The 12,691-nt window shown below is 50.1% G+C and overlaps 1 protein-coding gene across 8 annotated transcripts in view; it reads right to left on the bottom strand.

Annotated features, from left to right (window-relative positions):
- The window catches only part of Gas7 (growth arrest specific 7), a 230,555-nt gene that overhangs the window by 5,756 nt on the left and 212,108 nt on the right, over positions 1–12,691 (bottom strand). For all 8 annotated transcript variants that reach the window (NM_001414201.1, XM_039086994.2, XM_039086991.2 and 5 more), the window contains 5 exon segments: positions 505–603; positions 1,908–1,987; positions 5,912–6,035; positions 7,314–7,442; positions 10,777–10,855. In NM_001414201.1, coding sequence (NP_001401130.1) covers positions 505–603; positions 1,908–1,987; positions 5,912–6,035; positions 7,314–7,442; positions 10,777–10,855 — 511 coding nt within the window.

Below are 12,691 nucleotides of genomic sequence, written 5' to 3'. Positions count from 1 at the left end.
TTTCTAGAAGGTTCTAGGGCCCCATGGAGGTGGTGTGAGAGTGAGAATGTGCAGAGTGCTGTGAGAGGCAGAGCTAATCTGCAGACACCAGGCCTGGAGAAGAGGGCAGGCTGTCCTAAAGATGACCCCTTCCTTCATCTGTCCTCCATGGGCAAATAGAATGGCCCCTGGGCACCCATCATCACTTTAGAAGTTGTGCATTTGGCTTGCTTTCTAAAGCAAATTCACACAGGAGATGAATGTATGTATTTAGCTATCTTAACCATTGTAGGGCAGGAGGAAACGTAGAACTGTGATCCCAGTACTGGGGAAACTGAGGCAGGAAGCTCACCCATTCAAGGCCAGATATGGTCTAAAACCAAACCAAGCCAATGTAGCCCCATCCCCCGCCCGCCCATCTTTGGTGGTAGCCCCCAGAAGAACCTGCTCTAGGAACCTGCTCTGGGATAATCACGCTGAGCCTGTCCTGCTAGCCTCCTGCTAGTGCAAAGGTGGGGAACTCACGCTTTGGTTGAACATGTCTGTCTCATGCCGCAGCTGTGTGTACTGGCACAGATGTTGTCGGATCATCTCTACCCTCTCCACCTCCAGCCGCTCCAGCTCCTGCCAAGGGAGAAAAGACCAGAGGCCCCTGAGCACATCCCTAACAGGGGGACCTCCCCAAGCAGATGTCAGACCGCCATGTATCCTATACACAAGGCCCTGGCTGGGGATCCCCAGCCCATCTGACTCTCCAGGCTTTGATGAAGAAGCAGCCAGTCTCTAGGGTGAAGATGAAGGTCATGGGTGTGACCCTGCCAGCTCAGTGTGGAGCTCTCCACAAGCAGAGTATCTGATTATCCCCACTAGGACTCAGAGAGAGGTTCTACAATTAATTGTCCCCATTGGCCCGAGTGTCACGGAGCTATAGGAAGAGCAGCATTTAAGCTGGATCTGTGGTGGAGTAATGGGCTGTGTCCCAGAGCTCTCAGCCTGTCAAGCACTCTGGCTTCTACACAAGCCTAGTGCTATGGGGCAGTGACTGCGCAGGGAGCAAAGCAGGCTGTGAATGTGGTAGCCACTGTCAAGGGGAATAGCAGAGAGGGCTTGTCGTTGGTTCCGTGACTTTAGGGGATTAAGCTGTTATTCTGTGGGTAACTAGGTCACCGCCAGGTGATTAACCTGAAAGGGAGGTAAAGAAGGGGGCTTAATTAGAAGATTAACAGAGGAGAGGAAAACCAGGACACTCTCTGAAGGAGGCTGCTAATCCTCCTAGGTGGGCTAGCACCTGGAGAAAGTAGCTGGTTAGGGGACGGGCAGGGTGGCTTTGGACACTGGGATAGGATAAACAGTGGGCGTGATGCTGTCCCCTTCTCCCTCCTGGTCCAAGTACCTACTGTCCTGCTCAGGCACATTCTGGCCACAAAGGAGAGATGACAGACCCTTAATAAGGCACAGGATAGCATGCAGGGTCTGCCACCACAGTCTCCCATTGCAGCCTCTCTGAAGCACCCCAGCTGCCCCATTCGGGTGTCTCATAAGGACCCCTTTGCCAAGGACCTGAGGTTGGTGGGTGTGTGTGTGTGTGTTGGGGATAGTCTGTTGCCTTTCACTGCTTCTCTGTTTATCCCAGTAGGCCATGGTTCTAAGATGAGGAAATCCATGGTGGACCCTGACCTCTCCGTGCTCAGACAAAGGGGAGTAGAGTAAGACCTGGCCTTTGCTGAGTTCATAGAGCAAAGCAAGCTAGAGCACGGACCTGAATTTATGGTTGGTACAGATTGAGGGCTGGACCCCAGTGCTTGGAAGGACCTAATGACCATCTCTGCTGTTACCCCACCCCATCTTTCCATGGCCACTGTCCCCTGCCCAGGGCTGCTTGTGTCTTAGCCTCTTTACCACATGCACACACATCTCTGGTCACATACCAGGGTGGTCGTCACCATCTCTTCAAACCACTTGGACTGGGCCTGGTTGTAGAGGTCCACACAGCGCATGAGATCATCTCCTGGGAAAAGCCAACAGCCACCATCATGCCCTGTTACAGGCCACCCTGTCTCCACCATGGCTGCCTTTTTCTGCCTGTGCTCATGGTTATGGCTGTTCCTCCCACGGTGGTCATCACAAAGTCAGGGTATGAAGGGGGGAGGAGAGAAGGGAGTAGACAAAAGAGGCAAAACGCAGGAGACAAGCCTTGGCGTGCCGATCTGAACTCCATCCGAGGCCCCAAGAATATAGGCAGGGGGTTTCTCGTCAAGAGACTACACATGACTCTGGGTGCCACAGTGTACATCTGTAATCTCAGCACTTCGGGAGCCCAAGGCACTAGGACCGAAAGCTTGCCAGTCTGGGTAACTTAGGGGTGTAGTTAAGTGTTAAGAACGTTTGCCTGGTAGACCCAGGTAGACTGCCTAGTATCTTGTGTCTCCCCAAAGAGAGAATTTTGCAAGTCACACACACACACACACACACACACACACACACACACACACTTGCATACCCCAGTGTGATAGAAGTGGGACAGCATTCTGAATCCCAACACAACAGTCACAGCTCATTCACTGTGCAGTACTGGTACTAAGCCAAACACTAGAGCAGGGGCAGACAAGTGGGAGCCTTGGGAAACTGAGTCAGGCTGACTCAGAGGGAAGTGTTCATGCAGCATTCTGTCTTGCAACAGCAATCGCGACACATGACCAACTACAGCTCCACAGCTATTGTGCACTTCTTGTAGTTACATTATAGGGACATGCGCAATCGCGACACATGACCAACTACAGCTCCACGGCTACTGTGCACTTCTTGTAGTTACATTATAGGGACATGTGCATCTCAGACATGTTTGAAACTAGAACGAAAACGAACTATGGGGTGAACTACAAGATATTATTAGTAAGGATGCTGGCACTGAGAGCCTTGCCACATGAAAACATAGTTGGCATATCAATGACATCAAGCAAGCATGGGAATGGGTGGCAACTGCAGGAATTCAGGACGTGTCCTGGACTTGCTGAACCAGAATCGAACCTGTGTCGAGGAATGTGTCAGAGGAGCAGACACTGTGTATAGACCATGCTGCCCTGTGTAAGCGTGGCCCTGGTGAGAATTGGGCATCATGGTTTCTGCTCCTGTTGGGAGAAGGTTGTGTGCCAACCCCCAGAGCCAAGTGACTCAGTCTAATCTATCTACAGGATATTCTAGGAATTCTCAGAATTGAATTTAGCCATTTAAACAGATCCAGAGTCATTCTTTTGACATAAGTCTTACTCATATGCCTGATGGTGGAGAATCGGGGGGAAAGCAGGGAGACTTGTGTAGCTCAGGACCACCTCAGCGTTCTCACATCCCACCCTCACAGCTATGCCATGACTCCTGCACCTTGGGGGACAGCCATGCAATGTGTTTTCTTCATTTTATCCCTGTCCAAGGCCAATGACTACCCCTTTGGTTCTAGGAGCATTAGCCAGAGGAAAGAGCACCGAGCATCTCTTGTCATGTATCTCCACCACAACCATGCTTGCCTCAGGGTGAAGCCAGCATTCTGCCCTGTGATCATACATCGTGAGGCTCCTGGTACCCTATATGTCCATCCTAACGTTGAGAACATGTTTCAGGAATGTCTGTGGGGGAAGGGTGTTTCTTTTCCAGGACAGCCTGAGAAATGGAGACTAGACCTTTTCTCCAAACATCAGTTGAGAAAGTGGATTCTGGAACCAGAATGCCAGAGCTGCCAGCCTGGATCCACCCTATAAGCTGCATGACTTTGGGCATGCTGACTAATCTGTCCTTGCCTCAGTTTCTCCTTCTGACAGGTATGACAGTTGTAGCTTTAAAGAGTCATTGTGAAGTCATGTGTGCAGAGTGCTTGGAATGGAGGCAGAGACTAGACAGACAGCAAGAGATTCCTCATGGTGGGGATGGTGGCTTAATCAGAACCCTGGAGGATCAAGACACCTTCCTCCCAGTAGCACTGTGAGAGATGAGGGAGGAGTAGAAAAGGAACAGGAGGAGGAGACATCAGCACTTCCAGATGGAGGCCTCTAAGTCTGCCCTCCCCAAACCCTAGACACTGCAGAGAGAACAAGGCCACTATACAGAGAACCCTCAGCAGAAACCAGGCAAGTTACACACACACACACACACACACACACACACACACACACACACACACACACACACACACACACACCACACACACAGACACACACACATACACATACACATGCACACATATATACACACACAGACACACACACACCACACACACATATATACATGCACATGCACACATGCATATGCGCGCACACACACACATACACACACACACACACACCTCTCTTTCTTTTTTATCCTTAAAGAACAAAAGTAAAAGACAAGTGATAACCACAGGAAAATACTTGCAATTCAGATGGCCAAGGATGAATGAATCTCCCTAAAGCCTACCCAAGCTATGATTCAGCAACTAAGACACAGAATTCAACAAGAAACTCAGGACGTATTGGAGTTCCTCCACTCAAGGGGGAGGGGAGGTTAAAAAATATTCTGTATTTTCAGAATGCTCAACCCTCTTACAGAGAAGTACAAAGTAATAGCAAAACCTATTATTAATTTTTTTACTAGCACACCAGTGATTCTAAGTTTGATTATAGGCAGTGCTGCCAAGCGTTCCAGGAAGAGGTATTCATAGGTGTGAGCCGTGGCAGCCTCTCTGGAAAGCAGCTTGGAAATATCTGTCAAAATGAATGAAACCTTCTGACTCAGCATCTTCCTTCTTTCCCTATGAGGATCTGGGCTTACATATGCAGAGGGGTACAGTTCCAGTAACAAACTCAGTATCTCTGGTCCCCGGCAAACAGTCTGGAGCTATCACAAGGTCCTAAACGTCTATCCAAGGAACGATGGAAGAAGTCTGCATACAATCGTCAGGGCTGCAGCTATAGCGCAGGAGGAATGCGCTCGCCTTGTAGGTGTAAGGTCCTGCATTCCCTCACCAGCACCACCATAAAATACAGCAATAAAAATAAAAGTGTCTGATCTGCATGAATGGATGTCTAAAGCGGTTTAGAGGGAATGAGATGGGGGCTATTTCTAAGACATATTAATCGAAAGAGAAGCTGGAAGATAGAGTATAATATGATCTAGTTTATATGAATTCAGAAAATTGCTTGGGGATTATTTCTAGTGAATAGCACGGCATGCTCTTGGGCATGGCTGCCGGTTGGGCTTGGGAACCGGTTGCCATAGACTGCTGTTGCTGTATAGCTCTGTTTTGTAATTTAATGAATTAATTTGGATACATGCCTTCCCTATTAGGGCCCCCTTCCAATTTACAATAAACATGTCTGGTATTGATGAAAATGTTTCGGGACCCAGGATGTGTTATTATGTATCCAGTGTTTGTCAACTTACTTCTATCCCAGTTTACATGTTCTAAGGTGGCGACTTTGTTCTATGGTGATAAGAGATTGCAGCAGGCTCATCAGAGATTAAAAGGAAGGATATCTAAAGACCTCCCAGCCCTCACTGCACAACACAAGTCTTAAAAGCCAGAGGCTGATTGATGTGCTGCTCTTCTGTGGCGGAGACTTGACATCTTTGAGAAAGTTGTTACATTTCTTGTCTCTAAGGGTCCTTTTCTTTCCGCCTTGTGTAGCAGCTAATTGTTACCACTAGGTGGCAGCAGAAACCTGCTCACGGGAGCCCTGTGGGCCAATTCTAAACTATGGATGCTTTTAAAACCAATGCTGGCCTCTGTACTCTGGGCAGGAGCTCACTTCCACAGTATAACTAACTCCCTGGGGAGGTGGAGCATCCCTGGACATGGTGCAGGAAGGAGACATGAGGAACACTTCAACGGGGAAGATGGGATGGACCGTGCCAACGGAAAGCTACACCCCACCCCTGTGCTGGTGTAGTCAGGACAATGGCTCACCTGCCTGAGTGGACTTCCTCCGTGCCTTCTTGATGTCCTCCTCAGTCTTGTTGCTCAACTTGATCTCCAGCTGCTGGGTCTTCATCTCCAGGTCTTTCTGCCGCTCTGTGAGGGCTTTGCGGGCCTGGAGTGGGGAGCAGTGCAGCCCAGAGAAGCTGTTCATAAAACTGCAGCCAGGCTTCAGGTCCAGCCACCCTCCTACCTGATCTCATCTTCCCTGCTTGTGTGGGTGATCAGTGTCAATGATGGCACCCTGGTGTGGAGGGGCTAGAGGGCTGGCACCTGGTATGGAGGGGCTAGAGGGCTGGCACCTGGCATGAAGGGGCTAGAGGGCTGGCACCTGGCATGGAGGGGCTAGAGGGCTGTCATCTAGCTGGGTTTTCCTTGTCTGCCCTCTTCCAGCCACATCTGCATGTGACCGGTCAGTCCCTGAAGCCATGTTGCCTCCAGAGCATTTGCCTACACCGGGACCCTAAAACCACTGTCTCTGAGGCTAGAGAGACGGTTCAGTGGTTAAGGACACTGGTCCTTGCAGCTGACACAGCACTTGATTCTCAGTCCCGATGTGGTGGCTCTGAATCATCCGTAACTCCAGTTCCAGAGGATTTGGTGACCTCTTCTAATCTTAAAGGGCACCAGGCAAGCAGATGGTGCAGACATACATTTGAGTGAAATACTCATACATATAAAATAAATATAATAAATAAATCTAAAAGGCTGAAAATAAAACACTGTCTTTCAGGGTTGGAAGGGACCATAAAGTCAACTGAGTTTCCTCCTGGCAGTGGACACTAGGCTGTGAGTACCAACTTACTTATCTCACAGCCTGAGCCCTTATTGGGCCTGTATCATCATCACTATTATCATCATCACCATTATCATCATCACCATTATCATCACCACCACCACCACCACCACCACCACCACCACCACCACCACCACCACCACCACCACCACCACCACCACCACCACCATCATCATTATCCACTCAGCCTATGGTGGAGATGTAGCCATGTTTTGGGCACCTGGTTTGGTTTGCCCCTCCCGTTCTATAGGGCTCCAAGTCAGGCCACTCTGTCCCTCCAGGGCTGACCACCTGCAGCACCCAAAAGTGAGGCCCAGACACAGTAGCCATGTGAGTAGCTGTGGCATATCTGACTTGGTGTTCACAGAAAGAGGGTTTGCCTTGACCCGTGTGCCCAATACAGCTCCCACCTGACCTGCGGCGTCTCCTTGCTCCCACTTGTCCTTGGGAGAGTCATCCAAGTGTCCTGAGGTACTAACTCCTGCCTGCCACATGGTTGGATAGCGGTCCCCACCACGGCAGCATACAGAGAAATCGATACCTATCCTGCCCTAGACGTCCCCAGCTGTCCACCAGCTGGGTGCCCTGGCCTCTCACCTTCTCCACTGAGGCATAGCGGCTGGCTAGCTGCTTACGGAGGTCAGCGATGTGGTGGTCACACTTTTTCATGTCCTTCTTGAAGTTCTCTCGGAAGTTCATCAGGGGTTTCTCCACCTCGCTGTGGAGCTGTGAAGGAGGGCAGAGCGAGCACGGTCAGTGCCAAGGCATAGCTGTGCTAGCATAGGAACGAGACCTCCCACCTTCTGCAGAGGCCAGGCACTGAGTGCTTTAGCCGCTGACCTATTTTCTCCAGCCCGTATACTACGGACTTCTTAAAGCCAATACGTTCTATTTAAAAACATTGCTTTGGTAGGGGGTTTGGTTGTTTGCTTTTTTGTTTTTTTGTTGTTGTCTTTTATTTATTTATTTATTTATTTATTTATTTATTTATTTAGATTCATGAGCTTCATTCTTAGCTCTGAAATCTTGGCTTCGTGCATGGTATCAGCGATCTTTCCTGAAAGTGTTTCTGGGGATGGATGGTCTGTCTGGTCTGGACCAGGGGGTCTGGGCTACAGGTTCCAAAGAGAAAAGTAATTCCAAGTTGGAAATGATTTCTGTAACTATCTGGTCTAGGCGCTTCCAAGTGGTGAATGACCACAGTTGTGAGATCAACTTAGTGGGTCAGGACCAGGGTGTTGTTTGTTTTTTTTGTTTTTGTTTTTTTGTTTTTTGGTTTTTTTTTTTTTTTTGAGATAATAGACCCAACATGGGAAGAAAAAACTATTAGGGTACATTTTAGGCAGAATAAGAGTAATGTATCATGAAGCGCCTGCTTTGATTACATGCATGCGTCTCTCTGAGGGGGTATGGGCGCGGGTATGGACATGTGCTTGGTGACCATGTACGAATGCCTCTCGTGCACGGTTGGGCAAGGTGAAAGCCGGGTTGGAACGCTTCGTTTCACATATGGCCATGGCACTGTGGGGCTGCCAGGTAACCCGCCCGAGCTCACAGAGTCTGTTAGTGACAGTACTGGGTACACACTCGTCCTCGCGCCCACTGATCTGCCCATGCACACTCGCCCCTACTGCATTCTTGGGCCTCCTTTGATCAGCAGGGAAGTGTCTGTGCTCCCCTCTTCCACTGGGGCCGTTCTAACTGCCTCCCAAAAGACCGAGCGAGCGCCTTTCCTGTGATTGCCGTTGCTATTAGCACCGGCTTGAGGTGGGAGACTGGGGAAGCTGGAGAGCCTGCCAGTGTGCAATCCCATTTCTTAAAGGGCTTTTACCCCCAACTCTGAGCATTCGGATGGAGAAGAATTTCAATAAACCTTCTTGGAGCTGGCATAAAACAGGCTTTGTGCCTCTGGAATCATATTCTTCAAGGTTGATGAATTGATCCTCAGGGTCCCGTTCCTCTTAAGAAATCACCGTGCCACCGTTAGGCGGCTACTGGGGTAGTCTGCAGTCACTAACACACCCAGACCAGAAGCTGAAGAAGTGCTGATGGTATAAAATCTGCCCTATTTGTGCACCCTTTCTCCATGAGCTGTCCTTAGTGCTGGAGTCTGTGAGCCTGTGAACCTTACTTAAAATGGCCCCAGTGTTTGGGAAATCAGCCTGCAGCCACCATTGGCATTCCTTTCTTCCTCAGCTAGGGTCTTTCCCTTGTGCTGGGGACAAACCAATTAGCCTCTTGCCTCTGATTGGTGGCCTCTGCCTCTACCTCAGGCAGGAAAAACATCTCTTCTGGGAGCTGGGACAGGAGGAGGGAGGCCTTGGAAGGAAGCTACTCATGAACCATGGCTTAAAATAACCCGCAGCTTCATCTGCAGCGCTGAAAGTGGCAGTTCAGGGAGCTCCCTCCTCACGGGGGCTCCCATGCCAATGTGCTGGGGAAGGGCTTGGTCGTATGAGGGTGAGCATGCTCTTGTGAGCTGGGAAATGTCGCTCCTCACCAGGCACAGCGGGAAGCATGTCAGTTCTGTGTCAGGCACTCACACCCTTCAGAAGCCAGGAGCAGCACAGTTCCCTGCAAAGTTCACCTGTGATCTGAGCCTTTGAGTCAGTCATTCTACTGTGTACATCACATAGCGAGGGCTAGGTAGGGTGACATAGTCCTGTCCTTCAAGGGTGTGCATGCGAGGGACCCCAGTGCGACAGAATTGCAATGACACATGGGAACAGCATCGGAAAGAGGGTTAGCTATCGTGGAAGCTTCAGGAGGGAACCGTGCCTTGGAAGGATACTAGCATCAAACGACAAAGTTGGTAAACATGGGGACTCAGGGTGGTCAGACCCAAGAACACGGAGTACTCAGGGCTGCGGTGGTGGATTGGCCGGTGACGGCAGGAGTTGGAGGGAAGAAAAGGTCAGGCCAAGATACTGGGCGACACTCCCAAAGGCCTCTCTTCCTTTAAAAGGAGGGCATGTTAATGGGCAAACCTATTAGTCACTCACGCTTTAGTGCGAATCACCTCACTGAGACATTTAGTTTGGTTTTCACTTAGGAGGAGGTAAGAGCCTGAGAGGGAATGTGGAGATATAAGCTAAGAAGAGAAAAGAGATTCATTTGGAAATCCTGAGGCAAAGCAGAGCCGAAAGACTTGGGGCCGGGAGGAGATGCTGTGGCCCCTTCAATACAGGTCCTCTTGTAGTGGTGACCCCTAACCATAATATTATTTTCATTGCTACTTCGTCACTGTCATTTTGCTACTGTTATGAGTCGGGAGGTGAACATCTGTGTTTCTGACAGTCTTAGGTAACACTGTGAGAAGATTGTTCAATCCCCAAAGGGGTTGGGGCCCTCGGGTTGAGAACTGCTGCTCGATTTGCTCATTTCTTCTGAAGGTGTCTATTAAGCATCCTGTAAGGTCTTCAGTGTACACCCTAGTGAACAGGACAGAATCCGACATGGACTCAAAACGGTCTGGGCCCAGTGTCTTTGGAAGCAGATGAAAGGAGTGGGGCATTCAGAAGTTCTGCAGCAACGAATAAGTTTTAAAACGTCTTCCTCTGGCCATAGCCCAGTGCTCCCAGACACAGAGCTGACTGCCCTGCCAATCGGTGAAACTGACAAAGAAAGGCTGAGATTCACCTCAGTGAACCAGGGGTTGTCCACTCTTACCACACAGGCCCCGGGCTGCCTCCCATGGCTCCTAAGAGATCACTGTGAGCTGCTTGTTAAAATAGCCATGATTTTATTAAAAAGGCAATAAACGAACTCACGTCATATTAAGCATGGACGATCGAAACTTAGATTTATATTTTTAAAAGGGCAATTGTTTCTCAACACCTACATCGTGGTTCTGTCTGTGCTTCTGGGTCACATGTCTGGTCATTTCTGACACTGTTCAGTGGAGATGCTGTCTAATGGTGAGTGAGTTGTGGGCATCTCCTCTCATCTCTGCATTCAGGGACTTGGTACCACAGAAAGTGTGGGGCAATACAGGCTAGAGGGAGCTGGTGACCAGTTATCAGCATGCCATGGTCTAACCCTGAAGGGATGGGAGGGTTACCTTGGCAGAGAACTTGAGGTGAACTTCAGCCTCATCGGCCAGACTCTTCTTTACTTGGGCCCATGCCTCTCCCAGGGAGCTAAAACAGAAAGGAGCCATTAGACTTGGGGAAGGGGGGAGTTCTGGCCCAAATCTCCAGCCCTCCCTGAGATGGAATGATGGTTCTCAGCTCCATGTCTTAGGGAGACAGCAAACATTGATGCCTGACCATCACTTTCCCAGAATCTTTCCACTGCATGCCCTGGTTTGCTGCTGAGGTGACAAATACACACTAGTAACTGAAGGAAGAAAACCAGATTCATTTTCGAAGGCCCTCCCCTAGCGGCCAGCTCTCTGGTCTCAGGCACTTGGCCTCCAGGAGAGAGAGGCACAGATGGTCCACTTGGGTCCAGGGACATCCCAGGTGCAGCCCCACACTGAGAAGGCTCTCCTAGCCATCTGCAGAGGCATGGTTTCTCTTGAGTAGATTCTGGATCATGTACCCCACTGTGGCTCGCAGCGTGCACTCTAAACTGTGCCATCTCTGCACTCCAAAGGATGCTCCAAACAGAAGGCATCTCCCCAAGTCCCGGAGACTTCCAAAGCCCCCAAGATACAGAATTCATTAATTGGACCCTTAATCCCCATGACTATTCTAAACCAGACCCCTGGCTCCTTCTCCCGACCTCTCACCCAGCCAGTTGGCGTCATCTCATGGGAAAGCTGTTAGCCTCTGGGACTTCAGTGGCAAAGGCTGCTTAGGAGACAGCCCGCCAGGGCAGAGCACCTGCGTTGTTGCTTCCAGGTTCCAAGCCAGGGGCTAGCAGATCTGTCCTCATGATCTACTTCTCTATCTGCCCAGTGGCAGTGCTAGCCTGGCATGGGTGGATGTTCATGAAAAAGCATCAAGTGGTATTTATAGAGTCTGGAAGAAGCAAGAGTGTTGTTGGGGTCCCATTAAAGAAAGACTGGGTGGATCTGGGGTGATGATGCTGTGGACATGCCTTTGCCTATAAGGCCTGGGTTCTGGGATGCTATGAGGAGAATGCACCATCCTGCAGCCTAGCATGGGCTGTGTTCCCCTACCCTCCCTCCACAGTGGAAGCTGCTGTGGCAGTTATAGAAGTCAGGTGATCTGAAGGTGTCCCTTCAAAGAACGTGCAGCAGACTTCATCCCTGACACAGTGAGGTGGGACTCTTGAGGCCATAACAAAGTGCTCGAGGGCCTTACACTGGCCAGCTCTCCTTGCTGTTGACATGGTGGCTTCTGTCACATGCTAGGACAGTGTGTAGGCACTCTCTAGATGCTGGCCCTTGATCTTGGACCTCCTAGCCTTCAGAACCATAAGCAATTTCTTTCCTTCATACATCATCCGCTTATAGCAGCCCATAAGGGTCTTGGACACAGAACCACACAGATAGGGCAGGCTGGTGAACCTTAAGGGCATGCCTGTGTATTTCACTAGAGAACACAGTCTGGGACCTCCCATATATCAGGCAAACATTCCACCACTGAGTTCTGTCTCTAGTCCTTAGGCAGATGGGTGGAGACAACCATCACTTCATGCTATGAGCATAGGATCTCAATGCAGATACTCGCTTCAAGGTGACAAAGCCACCACTCTTACAGGGGTGAGGTGCTGCTGCTATGGGAGTTGAGTGGCACACAGAAGGTCTTAAACATAGAGTCTGAAAAGGCCCTGGGAGGGGAGAACCTCTTCTCACGGGGCTGTAAGTCAGCTGCCAGCAGAGTATATGAGGTGACTGACTAGGGCCAGGTATGGCACCCTGAGAATGTTAGCTCAGGGATATTGGAGGCTGGGGAAGTGGCACCATTCACACCCTGGACAGTGACTTCAGTCCTACTTGCAGGGATAGCATGTCCCAGGTAGAGGGGTGACACTCCTTACTACCAGATGGCCTCAACCCTATGCCT

Source organism: Rattus norvegicus, chromosome 10 (genome assembly GCF_036323735.1).
Source record: "Rattus norvegicus strain BN/NHsdMcwi chromosome 10, GRCr8, whole genome shotgun sequence".
NCBI classification, from domain to species: domain Eukaryota; kingdom Metazoa; phylum Chordata; class Mammalia; order Rodentia; family Muridae; genus Rattus; species Rattus norvegicus.
This window is presented reverse-complemented; position numbering and strand designations above follow the sequence as displayed.